The 16,444-nt window shown below is 41.4% G+C and overlaps 1 protein-coding gene across 4 annotated transcripts; it reads left to right on the top strand.

Moving 5' to 3' along the window:
• The first annotated feature begins 8 nt into the window (after positions 1 to 8).
• On the top strand, positions 9 to 11,100 carry PTTG1 (PTTG1 regulator of sister chromatid separation, securin). 4 transcript variants are annotated; one of them, XM_029941397.1, is made up of 6 exons: positions 9 to 103; positions 3,875 to 3,975; positions 4,352 to 4,536; positions 6,209 to 6,302; positions 10,053 to 10,211; positions 10,956 to 11,100. In XM_029941397.1, the coding sequence occupies exons 2-6, from the start codon at positions 3,885 to 3,887 to the stop codon at positions 11,030 to 11,032; spliced, it is 606 nt and encodes a 201-aa protein (XP_029797257.1). In that variant the 5' UTR covers positions 9 to 103; positions 3,875 to 3,884; the 3' UTR covers positions 11,033 to 11,100. The 4 variants fall into 4 exon arrangements, with proteins under 4 accessions (XP_029797257.1, XP_029797258.1, XP_029797255.1 ...); XM_029941398.1 differs by lacking the exon at positions 9 to 103 and adding an exon at positions 3,428 to 3,537 and having other exon boundaries at positions 4,355 to 4,536; XM_029941395.1 differs by lacking the exon at positions 9 to 103 and adding an exon at positions 3,429 to 3,537.
• The last annotated feature ends 5,344 nt before the right edge of the window (positions 11,101 to 16,444 follow it).

The raw sequence follows: 16,444 nt of genomic DNA, 5'->3' as shown, positions 1-16,444 counted from the left end.
CTGCGTTTGAATTAATGTTTCTTTTAGAATCGTAGAATCTTACGACGTTAAAAAAAAAAAAAAAGTCCGGAGGGAAAGCAACATTTTAAGTTTCCCTACAGAGGTATAAAATGAATGGGGGAAGTTTGTGACGTATTAAGGGGGAAAAAAGGCAGTTAAAATTAGTATTAATTAGTCGCGTACTGTGTAACACGTTGGGGACGCGGTGAAGTAAAAGTGTCTTTATGACCTCGAATTTAATCATACAGAGTGAAAAAAACATTTAAAATAATAATTTCTGATAATTTACAGTTGTAAAAAGTCACTGTGAAAGGAATACCATATGCTATGAGAACATAAGGGACTTGGGTAATTGTGACTTTATGCACCCAAGTGATTTTGTGTTTTATCTTTAGAAAAAAAATACTGTAAGACAATTTCTCTCTCAGGAAATCAATAGTATCTGACATCCCAGCCCTCCTTTTAAAGTACACATATGAAGTGAGATAAAAATACTGGAAATTAAGCAGTAATTTTGGTAGTAGAATTTGTCTTTTCTTTGTGCTGTTGTCTTTTTTCTCAAAGAAACATGTATTACTTTTATTTTTTTAATTTTTAAAATGTTTCTTTATTTTTGAGTGAGCAAGAGAGAGTGAGAGAGAGAGAGAGAGAGAGAGAGCATGAGCAGAGATGGGGCAGAGAGAGACAGAGAGTGGGGACACAATCTGAAGCAGGCTCTAGGTTCTGAGCTGTCAGCACAGAGCCCCACAGAGGGGCTCAAACCCACCAATAGCGACCTGAGTCCATGTCAGAAGCTTAACAGATTGGGCCACCCAGGCACGCCAACATGTATTGCTTTTAAAAGTAAAAGTGAAAATAGTTAACATCCTTGCCTCAATAGGAGACAATCATAATCTATTTTTTTATTAAAATTTTGCAGTGTCTAGAGTTTAGGAACATAAATACTAATTTTGATTTTACAGGGCAATAAGTGAAAGGATAGAAAAGGTCAGAGAATGGCCTGAAAGTAAGTAGTCTCTGAATCACCTACATTTTATTTTTATCTTTTTAAACAATTATTGCAATTTGCTTGGAAGTGTTGAGGCCTGTTTAAAACCACTAGGCACAAGGCACGTGGCTGGCTCAGCAGGCAGAGAATGCAACTCTTGATCTTGGGGTTTTGAGTTTGAGCCTCATTTTAGGTGTAGAGATTACTTAAAAATTAAATCTTAAGGGGAAAAAAAAAACCCCACCAGGCACAAGCCAGGGAGCACATCTCCCAGAGGAATCATAAAATATGCTGGTCAAGAGAGGAAGGGTATTTTGAAAGGTTTGGGTTCCTCCTGGGGGATTTCGAGGAGCCCGCAGGGAAGCAAGGGTCAGTACTAAATAGGTTGCTGTTTGTAAATCATAATTAGAATTAACTGGGATTGATTAGGATCAAGGTGCTGTTGTTATAAGGTGAGGGTGATTTACTAATTGGGTAACTCCGATAATAGTAGGGAGTCTGGAGCATCATTGGTGAGGAAACTACAATCACTCAGAAAGGGTAGTTGATAACATTTTACTGCATGACCTTGGAAGACCATGCTTCCTATTGTAAGGGGAAGACTAACCCTGGGGAGATGTAAATCTTGTCCCCAACGACCTCAGGAAATAGAGAATCCCCACTTTGAAGCTTTAGTGCTGTACAGATTGGCTTCAAAGTGAACACTTTTGTGCTGATGATGTAATACCGAGCTGAAACATTTAGAAGGAGATACAGGGTAAAAATAAGGGGAGTAGGAATAAAAGAAAAAGAACAGGGAAGGGGCAATAAATGTATGAATGTTTTTTTATCCTCTTTACCATCTTGAGTTAGGATCTTTTTTTTTGATGCCTAGCCCAGTGTCTAGCATTTAATCAACATTCAATAAATATTTATTGAACAAATCAATCCTTCAATTCTGGTCCTGAAATGCCATGGGGAAAAGGGCCAGTGAACTGACATGTATTGAGAACTGCATCTATGCCAAGTGCCAGGTATAGTGTAAAAACTTTTGTGAAATAATATAGCCTCAACTGCTCTCTCCCAATTAACTGCCAACTTGGAATGTATCTAGTGACCTGTGGGGAGTAGGGATTGGATGACACTGGTCAACTTTGGTCTTTTGACTTTATTCCTTTACCTTGTATTCAGTCTATTTCCATTTACTTCTAGAATTAGGAAAAGGTCATTAATTTTTCCAAGCATAGCTTCTCTCCATAACTTGGAAATTAGAATTCCTTTTCTGTATTTAAAAAAATTTTTTTCCTAACATTTATTTATTGTTGAGAGACAGAGAGAGACTGTGATCAGGAGAGGGGTAGAGAGAGAGAGAGAGAGGGAGACAAAGACAGGCTCCAGGCTCTGAGTTAGTGGTCAGCACAGAGCCCGACACAGGGCTCTAAACGGCTCGAACCCACGATCTGTGAGATCATGACCTGAGCCGAAGTCAGAAGCTTAACCAACTGAGCCACCCAGGCGCCCCTCCTTTTCTGTATTTTTATTATTCCCCAGAACTTTTTCTTGTCTTTCTGCCTTCCCCCCACCAGGCCCTTCTAGGTAGCTTTGATGAATGTATTGTTGTGATGACAGAGGTTTAAAATAAATCCTATTCAAAGATAGAATTTTAAAGGAAGCCTGAATTATGTACTCGTTAGGATCATCATTTTGTTCATAAACCAGATTCCTGACGCTGCATCCTAGCCTGAAATATTGAGGGTTGTTCTGCAATTAGGGAATAATCATAATCTTAAAGGAATGACACAAACATTGCTGTTTGATCTATCTGTACTTACATTGTTTCTTAATTTTTAATTCTGCTCTGCTGGTGTTCTTTAGGGGGAATATTTTTCCACTCGACTATTTTTTTCCCATATACCTAGTTGAAATACAACTATGTATCCATAGTTCCTTAGTTATTTTTCTAATGACTGAAATGCCTTTACTCCAGTGCTGCCACTTTTTTATTTGATCTGGTCAATTTACTCTTTGGACAAATAGTTAATTGAAGACTTTAGGAAAGTAGTTCTGTTTCCACTTTGCCTTAAATTTTTGAACCTCACAATCATTTAAGAATGATTCCCTCAGACACTGGCCATCCTAGTGTCTGAGGGAAAAACCTCAAATCTCTGTATCTTGATATCATGATAATCATTTACTTCTTGGAATAGAAGATCATATTCATTCCCTTTCTATATCTGTGAGGAGCAAATTAAAAACACCTACAAGTAAAAGTGTCAGCAGGTTTGATTTTTTTCTTCTCGGGAAGCAAGCTACTTCTAACTTCCCGGACAAAGCTCTCCAGGCGGTGCACCGGGAGCTTAGGTTCCTCCCTTTGGTTCTTCCTGGTAGCCTCCGCCCCACCCACGGTTCCGCCTCCTGGGCGGGTGAACCAATAGGGGCGTGAGTTGTGGTTTAAACGCCTGGTCTGGCGCGACCGCGGCAGGCTGTCTTGGAAGAGTTTGGCTGTTGATTCTTAAGTGGGCTAACCAAGAGGTCGTGAGTGTTGGGCGCGCGGATCCGCGCGGCAGGAGGTGAGCTGGGGGCTAGAGGTGGGAGGGCCTGGGGCTTCCCGGGGTCGTCTATTAGTGCTGAGCTAGGTTGAGCCGCGGCCTGGGACAGCGGGCGCAACCCTCGGCAGTTGGTCCTCATGAGTACTAGGACTTGTGCCAGCCCCAAACCGCCAACTCTTCTGGAATTTAGAGCATCTGACCCAGACTTCAAGAGTTAAGGGCTGCATTAAATGCCTGTTGGCCCAGGTACGGGGTTCTGGAAGTGCCCAGGATAGAAAGTTTGGTCTTTGCTACCTTCACCTTCGCTTCTCTCAACTTCCGTAACCCCCAGGGTCTAATATGTATTTCACACACGCAGCTGATCCAGAATGGCTACCCTGGTCTTTGTTGATAAGGAAAATGGAGAACCAGGCACCCGTGTGGCTCCCAAGGATGGGCAGAAGCTGCGGTCCAAGCCTCGTAAGTAAACTGGCAGCTGAGTCACAGGTATTTTGGGCGTGGCTTGGAGTCGGGGAGCAGTGGGGTGGCATTTAGCGTACTTGTTGGCAACTGAAGTCAAGTACTGCAGAATGCTGCTGCTGTGATTTGCTAGTTTTGGCGCGTGCTCTCTCTCTCTCTCTCTCTCTTTAACTCTTTACATGAAAAAGAGTATCTTATCTTAAAAGATTAAAGAGGGTATAAAACCGAAGTACTGTTAAACATATGGTCAAGCCACTGTCAAAAATAGGGGTTGATTGAGTCTGAGAATTAGACCAAGTATATACACACAGTCAGCCTTTAAGTTGGACAGGTTTTACTGCCTGAATAATCTTATGGTAAGATTTTTTTTCTTCAGCAGTCAAAGCTTTAGATGGGAAATCTCAGTTTTCAACACCACGTGTAGGCAAAATGTTTGATGCTGAAGGAGCCTTACCTAAAGTTGCCAGAAAGGCTTTGGGAACTGTCAACAGAGCCACAGAAAATTCAGTAAAGACAAATGGGCCTTTTAAAGAGAAGCAGCCAAACTTCTCTGCCAAAAAGGTAAGTCTTGGCTATAAAGTGGTTGTCTAAACACTTGATTAGCACTTTTGATTCTTAAAATGACTATTGTCACCCTACCTTTCTTGTGAATAGAAGGAAATATTGGCTACCAAACACCTAGTTAGCAGGAGAGAATCCTATTCTTTTTGTGGACTTCTCTGTGCCTCATGATTAGAAGTCTCAGGAGCAGCTGGTGAAAGTTTTTGCCTTACTTGCTCTTAACTAATGTCTAAGCAGATTGATTGGTGGTACCCACTTACAGATGTAGAAAGTGCTGAGAGGGAGGGAACTTTGCAAGAGGTCACATAGCTAATATAATAGCTTACTTATGTGCTGCCGCCCTCCTCCTGGCCTCCTAGAGCATCAGGTACTCTACTTTGCTAACATGTTGACCTTTGTGTATGTGCATGAGCTGCAGGTCAGTGCACCCCAGACTAAGAAGGCTTTGCTGTGAAAGATGACTTCAGCATGTAGATTAACACTTCATTTGAATAATTGTCTTAATGTATATTAGGAAGAATCTAAGGTATTTATTAGATCAAAATAAAACATATGTGCTTTAGGACAAGATATCTTTTTTATTTTTATTTTTTAATGTTTCTTTGTTTTTGAGAGAGAGAGAGAGAGAGCAGGGGAGGGGCACAGAGCGAGAGAGAAACAGAGAATCCCAAGCAGGTTCTGTGCTGCCAATACAGATCCTGATGTGGGGCTTGACCCCATGAACCATGAGGTCATGACCTGAGCCAAAATCAAGAGTCAGATGCTTAATGACTAAGCCACTTGGGCACCCCCAAGGTGTCATTTTTGAAAACTAAGTTGTAAGAAATGTTATATTCAAGTGTTTCAAGGCTATGGCGAAAATAATGAGAATGTGATGTAGTACTGAAATGTGGGAAACCCTGCTTTAAAGATTTCCTCTAGGGGTGCCTGGGTTGCTCAGTTGGTTAAGCATCTGACTCTTGGTTTTGGCTCAAGTCATGGTTTCTGGGCTTTTTGGGTTCAAGCCCCACATTAGTCTCTGTGCCGGCAGTGTGATTCTCTCTCAACCCCCCACCCCCTGCCCCCATCTCTCTCAAAATAAATAAACGTAAAAATATTTCCTCTAGGTATATACATATGATGTAAGGTTAAATCAAGAATATATAGGCTTCTGCTTTGGCCTATTATAGACTGTCTATCTGCCAGAGTTAGGGAATTATCCAGGCTTCTAAAGTCCTTAACTGTCTTTTGCTGGCTCTTACTCCTTGTGTATTTCAGCTTAATATTAACTAAGCAAATAAATAAGATGACAGTGATGGAAACACAAATGGGAAGAAAGCACACTTCTAAAAGCCAAACATGGCTTCTAGGATTAGTTTCTATTTGGGTGACTCATGCCCATTTTCTGTGTCCTGTTGAGTGATTGAGTTGATTAGCTCTGAATTAACCCACTATTCTTGGTAACTTAGGCTGAGAGGTCCTGACACTTAAATAACAGACTTAACTCTTCAGCCACGCTACTAGAATTGATTGCTGAATTGTATTTGTATGTACTTAATCAGAAGTAAGGATTAGTTGCTTAGAAGTCTGTGAAAGTGGTGAAGCAGTCACTTGTCTTGAAGACCTACAAGCTCTTGTACTAATCTGTTGACAAGACTTGCTCTCTAATTCATATTTTCCTGGGTGGTTTTAGGTAACTGAGAAGACTGTCAAAGCAAAAAGCACTGTTCCAGCCTCGGATGACACGTATCCTGAAATAGAAAAATTCTTTCCCTTCAATCCTTTAGGTAGTATTTTTTGTTATTACAAAAATGCTTTAGTCTTGAGTTTCTCTTAGAATCCAATTCAGCTGTAATTTAATATGAGTAGACTTATGACCTCAAATTGTAATAAGACAGCCTGAATCTGGTCTTTGCACAAACGTATTTGATGGTGGGTTTTTTGTAAGGAACCTCTTACGTCTGAAGGGGAATTGGTGGAAAAATGTGGAGAACATTGTTCCCGACCTCAAAAACTTCCCACATGAGGGAGATAAGATGTGTTCACTAACTGAACAAGTCTAAAGTGGACATTATTCCTGGCAAGGCTTTTAGAAAGTGGGTTTTATGAAAAGTTGAACAATGTCTGAAAAAATCCACATAGTCTGTGAAAACTGTGTGTGTGTGTGTGTGTTTCTACTTCAACTTGCTATGTGAATCAGTATTTTGTTATAGAACCACCTTTTCAAGCTTTGATTTAATCCCATTTGAGAAGACGCGACTGTATCCAGGATTTGGGTGCATTGGTTAACAAAAGAAGCACCATCCTGAAGGAGCCCACAATTGGAAGGGAAAGTCAAACCCCAAAAAAGTCGTTTCACTGTAAGTGATCAAGGAGAAAAATCCATCCCTTAGAGGGACTGAACCTCATCTGGAAGACCAGGGAAGCTCTCTCAGGAAGTGGCAGGAAGTTGAGTTTTAAAGGCTATCTGGGAGTAGCCAGGTGAAGAAGGGGAGGGGCAGGGCAAGAGTACGGCGGTGTGCAAAGATCCTGAGGTGGAGCCAAGGATTGGATGGGTTCTGGGAAATGAGGACCGAGGGAAGGACAACATAGATGAAACTCAGGGAAGGTTACTCGGGGCCTTCTAGATTTCTGAGCTGGAACTTTTGCTCGTTTGTCCAAAGGGCATTTAGTCATCCTGTACATCCAGCTTGTCCCTGGCTTTTATATAATACAATGCTGCAGTTAGTGTTCTCTCGAAATTCTACTGTGAATTTGTGAGTATAGCCGGAGAGTAAACTTGAGGGACTGCTGAGTCTGAAAGGTAGGTGATTAAGTTTTGATACCATGTAGTGCTTCCGTGCTAATGATTACCATTCAGCCATTAAGGAAAATGATGAGGTAGATTAATGCATATTGATCAAGAGGGATGACCACAATTGCTGTGTATGAGGAAAGAGCCACTACGTTGCCCTCCAAAGTAGCATAGATTACTGAACCCACCTGTGGAGGTTGAGGATGCCTGCCTCCCCTACAATCTCTAATGGCAAATTTTTAAACACTCTTAACCTTATGGAAAAGGCAGTGGGTGGTATCTCATGGTTTTAAATTGGGATGCATGTCCGTGTAGTGAGCATATTTGATTATTGGCCTTCTATAGGTTTGTTTGTTTGTTTTTTTAAACTAACTATATCTTTGTTTTCCTTTGATAATGACTTTCTTGGCAGCTTTTGTGGATAAAGGAAATTAGCTCTGTTAGTTTGCAGACTTTTTTTTGGAGTCTTTATGGTTTCCTTTATAATTCAGTGGTTTTAAAGTAAGTAGTCAACTATCACGCAGTTCCTTTTTTTTTTTCTTAATGTTTTTTATTTTTGAGAGAGACAGCATGAGCAGGGGAGGGTCAGAGAGAGAGGGAGATACAGAATCCGAATCAGGCTCCAGGCTCTGAGCTAGCTGTCAGCACAGAGCCCTACGTGGGGCTCAAACCCGTGAACCGTGAGATCATGACCTGAGCTGAAGCCGGATGCTCAACTGACTGAGCCACCCAGGCACCCCACGCAGTTCCTTTTTAACTTATGGGTTTTAGCAGTCTTGGAAAGAGTAGGGTGATCCTACTATTTAGGCTTTAAAGAACTTTTACACTTGAGAAAATGCTTCTCCCTTATCTTGGTTCTTTTGAGGAAATGCTAACCCCCTTGAAAAAAGGAAAGACTCAATATTTAAATACTATTTTTGTTACCGTCAAGAAAAATCTATTGTATTTTTTTAACTAAAAAGTTTTTTAGGGGCACCTGGGTGGCTCAGTCAGTTAAGCATCTGACTCTTGAATTTGGCTTGGGTTATAATCTCAATGGTTGGTCCTGAGATTGAGCCTCCATGTCCAGCATGGAGTCAGCTTGGGGTTCTGTCCCTCCCTCTCCCTCTCCCTCACTTGTGTTCTCTCTGTTCCCCCTCTCTGTGCCTGTCCCCCTGTCTCCTCATCCTTCCATCTATGTGTCCTCCTCTCTCTGTCTCTGTCACCTCCTCAAAAAATTTACTTTAAAATTAAAAGAATTTTTTAATATCCATGTCCAACATGGGGGTCAAACTCTTGAGATCAAGAGTTGCATGTTTTATGAACTAGGACAGCCAGGTGCCCTAAGAAAAATCTTTTTTAAGTAATTCTAAGAAGTAAGGCATTTGGATTATAAGGAGTGTTACTTAACACAATGGTTCCAAATATTTTTTTTTTTTTTTTTTTAGGGTTTTGGCCACTTTTAAAAGTTAGTGAAGGCCCCGAAGACTTTTGTGTGTTGTTTAAATTTTTCTGTATTAGGAATTAAAATTGATTTAAAACTCAAAAAAACCCCCACCCCATTATATTAATGTAAGTAACTTTTTTTAATATAAAATAATTTTTCTAAAACATCTAGAAGAATGGCATGGTTTTATATTTTTGAAAACTTGCTTAATTTGTCTTGACATAAAACGGCTGTATTCTAAGTTTGCCTTCAATCTATTGCGATGCAGTACATGGAAAGAAGTCTGGCCTCCTGCAGATATGTAGTTAGGACAGGGAGAAGCATTTAGTGGTCTTTTTAGGTAAATGTGTAGAGTTCTTTACTACTACACTAAAACCCAACAAGTGGGAATTTCTGAATGTATGGTTGCAATGTGTAATCTGAACCCCTGTCAGTGAACATTTTGTGCTCTGGAAATAAAATCCATTGGGCTGTTCTGCATATAAATGCAAAAATAAAAGATACATTTAATCACATCATTTAGAAATAATGATACACACGGAAATGTCAATCATCCAAACATTGAGTGTTTCATTATGCAATGTCAAACATACACTCATTAATGTCACCACTGATTTTATCAGAAAAGTGTAACTATTAGGAAGTTGTCAAGCTGATGATTATAGATAAGTTTTTCAAAATTCTAGTGTGTTTTTTCCTTGAAGTTGTGTGTTTTATCGTTTGCAACGGATACTGTTTTCCTTGAGGTGATGGATTTCTTTCATTGCTCTTGAGGAAATGTGCCACAAATTCCCAAGTCTGAGTAACCAGTTTGTCTTTCTGTTGTTATTTCAACCAGTGTTCCAGGAAAAAGTCCTCTAGTTTAGCTTGCAAACCAAATAATCATGCAAATCTTTTTTCCTTTGAGCTCACCATGGTACTTCAGTATGCAGCAGAAGTGCTTTGTGGAGTACTTCTCATTTCATCATACAGAATACTAAAAAGACCTGTTCTTAAGAGTTGAGAGCTGACAAAATTAATACTTCTTACTGCATATCATAAAGTGATAGGTGAAGCTGCAAGCCAGTGGTCTTGAAGAATATAAGGACTACAAAATCCAGTTTATTGCCACTGCCTTGATCTGTGGCACAGCAAGCAATTCCATCCATCATTGCTTTTGTACCATTATTGCGAATGTCAGCCAGTGGAAGAAGGTCTTAATGTTATTAAGAACATATTTTGACATCATAGACCCACTGAAAGGGTCTCAGATCCCCAAGGGTCCACCGACCACCCTGAGAACCACTGTTCTGATAAAGTGCTTTGTCTCTGTGGCAGATTTTGAGAGCTTTGACTTGCCTGAAGAGCACCAGATTGCACACCTCCCCTTGAATGGAGTGCCTCTCATGATCCTTGATGAGGAGAGGGAACTTGAAAAGCTGTTACACCTGGGGCCCCCTTCACCTCTGAAGATGCCCTCTCAACCATGGGAGTCTAGTAAGTGACCACGTGTCCTTCTAGAAGAGCTGCGAATTACTTGTGTCATAACACTTTCATTATCGTGGGGCCAGAGTTGTATGAAAGGTTAGCCTACAAGTAATTTCTGTCTTTCAAACTTTAGGAATAGGGTTTCAGAATATTGAACACTGCTCTCAATTGATACTGTTTTAAGTCTCAAATACCCAGGTACAATGAAGTCCTTCTGGAATCTAGATGGTCTTAGATACAGAAAACAATATTACATTTAGTATATAGCTTCTCAGGTTATAACTCAAAGTGTAATAAATTTGCCTGGAATGAGAGTTCCAAGTTCCATCCCAAGCTAGTCCAGGACCAAGAGCCCTGAGCACATTAGCATAGAATGGCAAAACCTTACTGCCAAGGTTTGAGGCCTTGGTTCAAGCTGGTGATCAAAAACCATCAGTATGTTTTCTATTTGTTCTGATGGGATAACATATACTACTTTATAAGTTAGTGATATGGTTAGCTCTAACTTGGGTCCTTAAAAACAATAGTTTCAGTTATGTCTAAGATTTATTTCTTAATGAGGGTTAATTCTGGGATCTTAGCCACATTCAAAGTGTGTGCATGCATGCGTGCATGTCTAACTGGGGTGCGGGTAGGGATTCATTAGACAAAGGGGAAAATAAGAATTTAGGAGTAAAATTGACAATGTCTTTGTTGAGATGGATGGTGACTAATGGGTTTGCAGATATTGAATAAGAAATTCCTGTTTTCTAGATCTGTTGCAGTCTCCAAATGTTCTGTCGACCCTGGATGTTGAATTGCCACCTGTTTGCTATGACTTAGATATTTAAACTTCTTAACACTTAACAGTTTGTATGTTTTGTATTAATAAAGCAATTCTTTAATAGACTCTTCTTAATATTGTAGTTGGTTTTCTGTGGAATTAACAGTACAAAAATTAGTGGAAGTGTTTGACAAGGATCTGTCATCTGACAATGGAAGTGTATCTGATTAGAAAAGCTTACCTTAAAACTTTTTGGTTTGTTTTAATAGCTAATTTTAGAAGCTGCCACTGTTTTCCCTGAAACACATACCCCTAAATGTGTGCTTTATTGCCTTTCTGTGGCTATTAAGTAGTGACAGTTATTAGATCTCCTAATTAGAAGAGCCACTTCCAGCTCGTTAAATTTTTATTGCTAAGCATTCTTTATTGCTGGTTCTGTTTGGTTTCTAATGACTTTAATACTCACTATTCAGTAATCAGAATTTGAAAGGCTCTAAATCTTCTGAGATCTTCAATTAGGTTCTTTGAAGATTGCAGCAGATAATTTATGGACGGTAATATCCACTCTTCACCTGTAGGAAACTCCGTTTAGTTGCTTACACTATATTGTGACCTGTTTGAAGTGTTTAATAAGTATTGTTTGTTTATGAGCCTATTTTTCAGTTGAGGACTGTGAAGCTTGGAAGTTTATTGATAAAGTAAGAGCTATTACTTTGATTCCAAATCTGTGATTGGAATCAAAATATCACAGATTACAAACAGTTGCTCATGCATTTTCTTTTTTGAATTTTTTTAATTACTGTTTTTTATTTATTTTTGAGAGACTGAGAGGGACAGCATGAGCAAGGGAGGGTCAGAGAGAGGGAGACACAGAATTCGAAGACAGGCTCCAGGCTCTAAGCTAGCAGTCAGCACAGAGCCTGACACGGGGCTTGAACCCACGAACTGCGAGATCATGACCTGAGCTGAAGTCGGACGCTTAACCGACTGAGCCACCCAGGTGCCCCTGGATTTTCTTTTTTGAAGAGGTGGGAAGGATGATCCAAAAAAAATGTTGACCCCATTTAAAATTCCAAAGTGTCACCTACCTTTGGTTTTGGAGCATCTCTTGGAAAAGCAGAGAGTTGGTCCTTGTTTCCAATACTGAGACTAGCAGCAGAGTGTGGACTTCTGTCCTTCAGACCCTTGGTAAAATGGCCTGAAGGGAGAACCCAAGTGTTCCTTCTGGCTCTTCTCTAATTACTTTACTTGCCTGGTCCATGTAGACAATTGATCCTTGCTTAATACCAACCCATATAGGAAGCCTTTCCCCTGAAAGATCTATAACCTACATAGTCAAGTTAGAACTTGAACCCTCTTTTCCATCATTATTGCTGGTATCCTCTGCGATTTGTTTGAAACTGAAACTAGTGGGAGTGTCTAACAGACAAAAGCCTGTAATCTGATAATTTGTTTGATTGAAAAAGTTACCTTAAAATCCTTTGGTTTGTTTTAACAACTTATTTTTGGAAGCTGTCACTTTCCCCTGAAACCTACACCTCTCAGTGTGTACTTTATTGCCTTCATTGTTAGGAAGCAAACAAGGAAGTGGTGAGATAGGCATGAAATACCAGAACACATCAGACACTGATTTACTTCACAATTTTTACCTTTCAGGGGCATCAGGTGGCTTAGTTGGTTAAGCATCTGATTTTGGCCCTGGTCATGATCTCACAGTTTATGGGTTTGAGCCCCATGTTGGGCTCTGTGCCTCCTTCTCTCTCTCTGGCCCTCCCTCACTTATGTGCTCTCTCTCTCTCTCTCTCAAAAATAAACATTAAAAATATTTTTTAAAAAAACATTAAATCTTTTACCTTTTAAATATAATTGAATCAGTCTGAGTCTCTGGAATTAGAGAAACTTTTTTTCTTAATGGTTTTTTTTTTTGATGTTTGTTTTTGAGGAAACACTAGTGGGGGAGGGGCAGAGAGAGAGGAAGACACAGGATCTCAAGCAGGCTCCAAGGCTGTGAGCTGTCAGCACAGAGCCCGATGCTGGGCTTGAGCCCATGGACTGAGATCATGACTTGAGAGCTGAAGTTGGACACTTAACAAAGCCCCCCCGGGTGCTCCTAGAAAGACTTTTAAAGGAGCATAAAATAAGACTACTAGGACACCTGGCTTTAAGGAAGAGTATTGGATCTGGCATCCTCAGATCTAGCAGGCCTATCCTGCTAGGGACCAACACTGTTGGTAAAGTAACATGTGGCCCTTTCCCTCAGAGGCCTGTTGTCCAGTGGGGGAGACTGGCTTGAAACATGATCACGATAGAGAAAAATGAACAGGGGCAGGAAGAACCAGCTGCTGGGAAGTGCTTGCCAGCCCAGTTTCGGAAAGGGCAGGGAAGGCTTCCTGAGGAGGAACGTACGGATGAAGGCTTGATGGAAGAGAAGTGGTCTGGGCCAAGGGAACAGCTTTTGCAAGTGCCAGGAGGCAAGAGAACACAGCTTATTAAATGAAAACTCCTTTTTTTCCCTTTCCCTACTTGAGGTTTGGGCAAGGAGTGTGGCTGGTAACAAGAGCATCTGGAGAGTTAAGCCAGGGCCACATGGCTTTGTAAACTATAGGAGGGGGTTTAGCATCTGAAAAGGTTTTAGAGAGGCTGTCAGGGCCAGGTTTGTGTTTCAGAACTTCACTCTGGAGATGGGGAGACCAATTTTGGAGTCTGTGTTAGATGATGAAATGGCCTTGAAGTGATGGCGGAGAACAGTACGGCTTCAAGAGGAATTGACATTGACAGGGTGGCAAGTGGTGGGGAGAAGGCACAGGAAAGCATCAATGATGCATGAGGACACCCCTCACATGAGGGTCCCCAGATGTGTTCACAAGGATGTTTATTGCTGCTTAGTATGTAATGGGAAAATATGATACAGATACACATTGGGATGAAATGTATTTATTAAAAAGGATCTGTGTATGTGGATGTAGAGAGATAACCATGGAGCCTTCTCAGTGTCACGAGTAGGTTATATTTAGAATCAGCATTTAGGATTACTTTTTTTTGTTTATTTTGAGAGAGAGAGTGTGCTCATGCACAGCTGGGGAGGGGCAGAGAGGAGACAGGCTCTGGCTGTCAGCACAGAGTCTGATGCAGGGCTTGACCCCACAAATGATGAATTCATGATGTGAGCTGAAATCAAGAGTCAGATGTCTGACCAACTGAGCTACTTGGGCACCCAGGATCACTTTTATTTAAATATGTCTGAGACAGAAAAGCATAGTGACAAGGAGTAAAAAGTGAGATCCTTGCTCAGCAATTTAGTCCGTGACCTTGAACATGTTGTTTAATCTTTCTGAGCTTCTGTTTTGTTTTTGTCTTTTTTTTCATTCATGAGACCCATGATTGGATTTATCTTGAAAGGTTGTCAGGAGTATATGAGCTAACTCATGAACACTCAAAATGGGCTTGACTCATGGTAAAGCTTTTAGTTGTTATTATTATGGTTAGGTTTATTTGTGAGTATTTGTGAGCATGAAAATATCCATAAAGCTATCCATTCATTCATTACCAGAGTTAATTTTGCATGTGTCTATGGGAGACTAGCATTGTTTAAATATAAAAATTTATATACTAATAGGATTGTACCACTTAGAAAATGTGGGGTGCCTGGGTGGCTCAGTTGGTTGGGCATCCAACTGACTCAGGTCGTGATCTCGCTTTTCATGAGTTTGAGCCCCACATCGGACTCCTTGCTGTCAGTGCAGAGCCTGCTTGGGATCCCTGCCCCCCGCCCCCTACACTAGCCCCTTATTGACTCCTGCTTGCTTGCTCTCAAAAATAAATACTAAAAAAAAGCGCTCTTCTCTCTGGAGGCTGGAGAGGTGGAGGTAATACTTTTTTTTTAAGTAAAACATTTTTTGTTCCATTTGTCTTTATAACACTCAAAGGAATCCATATTTTCTTGTCCACAGGCTTCATTGTGGGGTTGGGGGCATCAGGTTTGTACCTTACCTTGAGCTGCTAAGGTTCTGGGAAGCCTGAATACCCAGTTTGCAGCTTGGGCAGGTGCAGCTGATTTTGAAACAACCTGAAAGGAGGCTGGGGTGGGACATGGCACTTTGGTAGGGGAGCCATTAGAGAGCTGAAGATCATTCCTGGGGAAAATGACCCGGTGGGGCCAGTGGGCACCTGTACGGGTTCAGGATCAGCCAACTTTGTGTGTTGACCTGGGCACGTAGCATTGCCTGGAAGGTTTACACAAATCTCCATTCTCCCTTTGTGAGATTTTCCTACTTCCCAGCTCTTTAAGCTTGTCTGTTTCTGCTTCCACCCCTGCCTCTCAGGTGCTGAGCCTCGCCCCCTGCCCCCTCGTAGTCAATGTGGGAGCCCAAAGTCAGAAACGTCCTCTTCTTGCTGCCATTCATTCTATAAGCTGCCTGCATCTTGCAACAGAGGTGTTCCCCCTGTCATCCCTCCACATCGGCTCTGGGTCATCTCCCCTCTTTGGTTATCTCCCCCCACCCATTCTCGCACGTGTTTGCTTTTTGGTGGAGCCTCCAGACTCTATAGTCTCCCTTCTGTACTAAAACCCTTTTTTTTTTTTTTTATCTCCACATCTTTCTTCAATGTCCAATTGTAAGGGCGCAGTCTTGGCCTCTTTTCTCCACAAACTCCGTGTGATCTTCCATATTCCTGTGGTTTGAAATCCCACCTCTGTGCTGCATTGGTGTCTCTAACCCAGGTCTCTCCCCTGAACTCTGTCTAGTTGCTTCCAAGATCTCAAATATAATCTGTCTAAATTGGAGCTCTTGTTTTCTCCCTCTGCAATCTGCCCCTTGCTAGCTTTCTCTACCTCAATAAATGTCGTTACCTCCTGTTACAAACCTGGGAGCTATCTTTGTTACCCCCATCTCTTCCCACATCCATCTCCATAGTCAGACTGAAGATTACTATTCTAGTTGATATTCTAAGTTTGTTCATTTTTCACCCCTTAAATGCAAACTATGATTCTTGCAATGACCCCAGCCCTCTAACTGGCCATTCTACTGCTTACCCATTCTTCACCATTGCCAGAGTGATGTTTTAAATGCAACCCTAATTGTCCCTCATTTAGAGCCTTCTAGTAGATTCTCATTGTACATTGGGGAACACGTGAACTTGCCTCCTTGGCCCATGAGGCTTTGAATGATCTGGGCCCTGCCTGGCGCTTCTTGTTCCCTGTTCAGGCTCTCTCCCCTGCCCTTTAGCTCCTGAGGCACCATTCCTGCCCCTGGCATGGCCTCCGCAGGTGGCATGAGTCCCTGTTGCCTCCTGCATTGCATCTGCTCTGCTTCCTCTGCCCATTGCTGATTCCACCTGGGGTGTAGTCAGTGCTCTGGCATTGAGGAACTGCTTGCTTCCCTTGATCTTCTGTGTCCCCTGGTCCTCCTTAGGTCCTCACCCCGATCGATCCATCACCTGAGCAGTCACCAGTCTTGCCACTTCCACTGCCTAAATATTT

The sequence above is a fragment of the Suricata suricatta genome, chromosome 6 (assembly GCF_006229205.1).
Source record: "Suricata suricatta isolate VVHF042 chromosome 6, meerkat_22Aug2017_6uvM2_HiC, whole genome shotgun sequence".
In the NCBI taxonomy this organism is placed as follows: Eukaryota; Metazoa; Chordata; class Mammalia; order Carnivora; family Herpestidae; genus Suricata; species Suricata suricatta.
The sequence above is the reverse complement of the archived record's forward strand: the minus strand, read 5'-3'. Positions and strand labels throughout refer to the sequence as shown.

Coding starts and splice junctions, on each gene's coding strand:
- PTTG1 (XM_029941397.1), top strand. CDS start 3,885: ATGGCTACCCTGGTCTTTGTTGATAAGGAAAATGGAGAACCAGGCACC. Junction 4,537..6,208: donor CAAACTTCTCTGCCAAAAAG/GTAAGTCTTGGC, acceptor GGGTGGTTTTAG/GTAACTGAGAAGACTGTCAA. Junction 10,212..10,955: donor CTCTCAACCATGGGAGTCTA/GTAAGTGACCAC, acceptor CCTGTTTTCTAG/ATCTGTTGCAGTCTCCAAAT.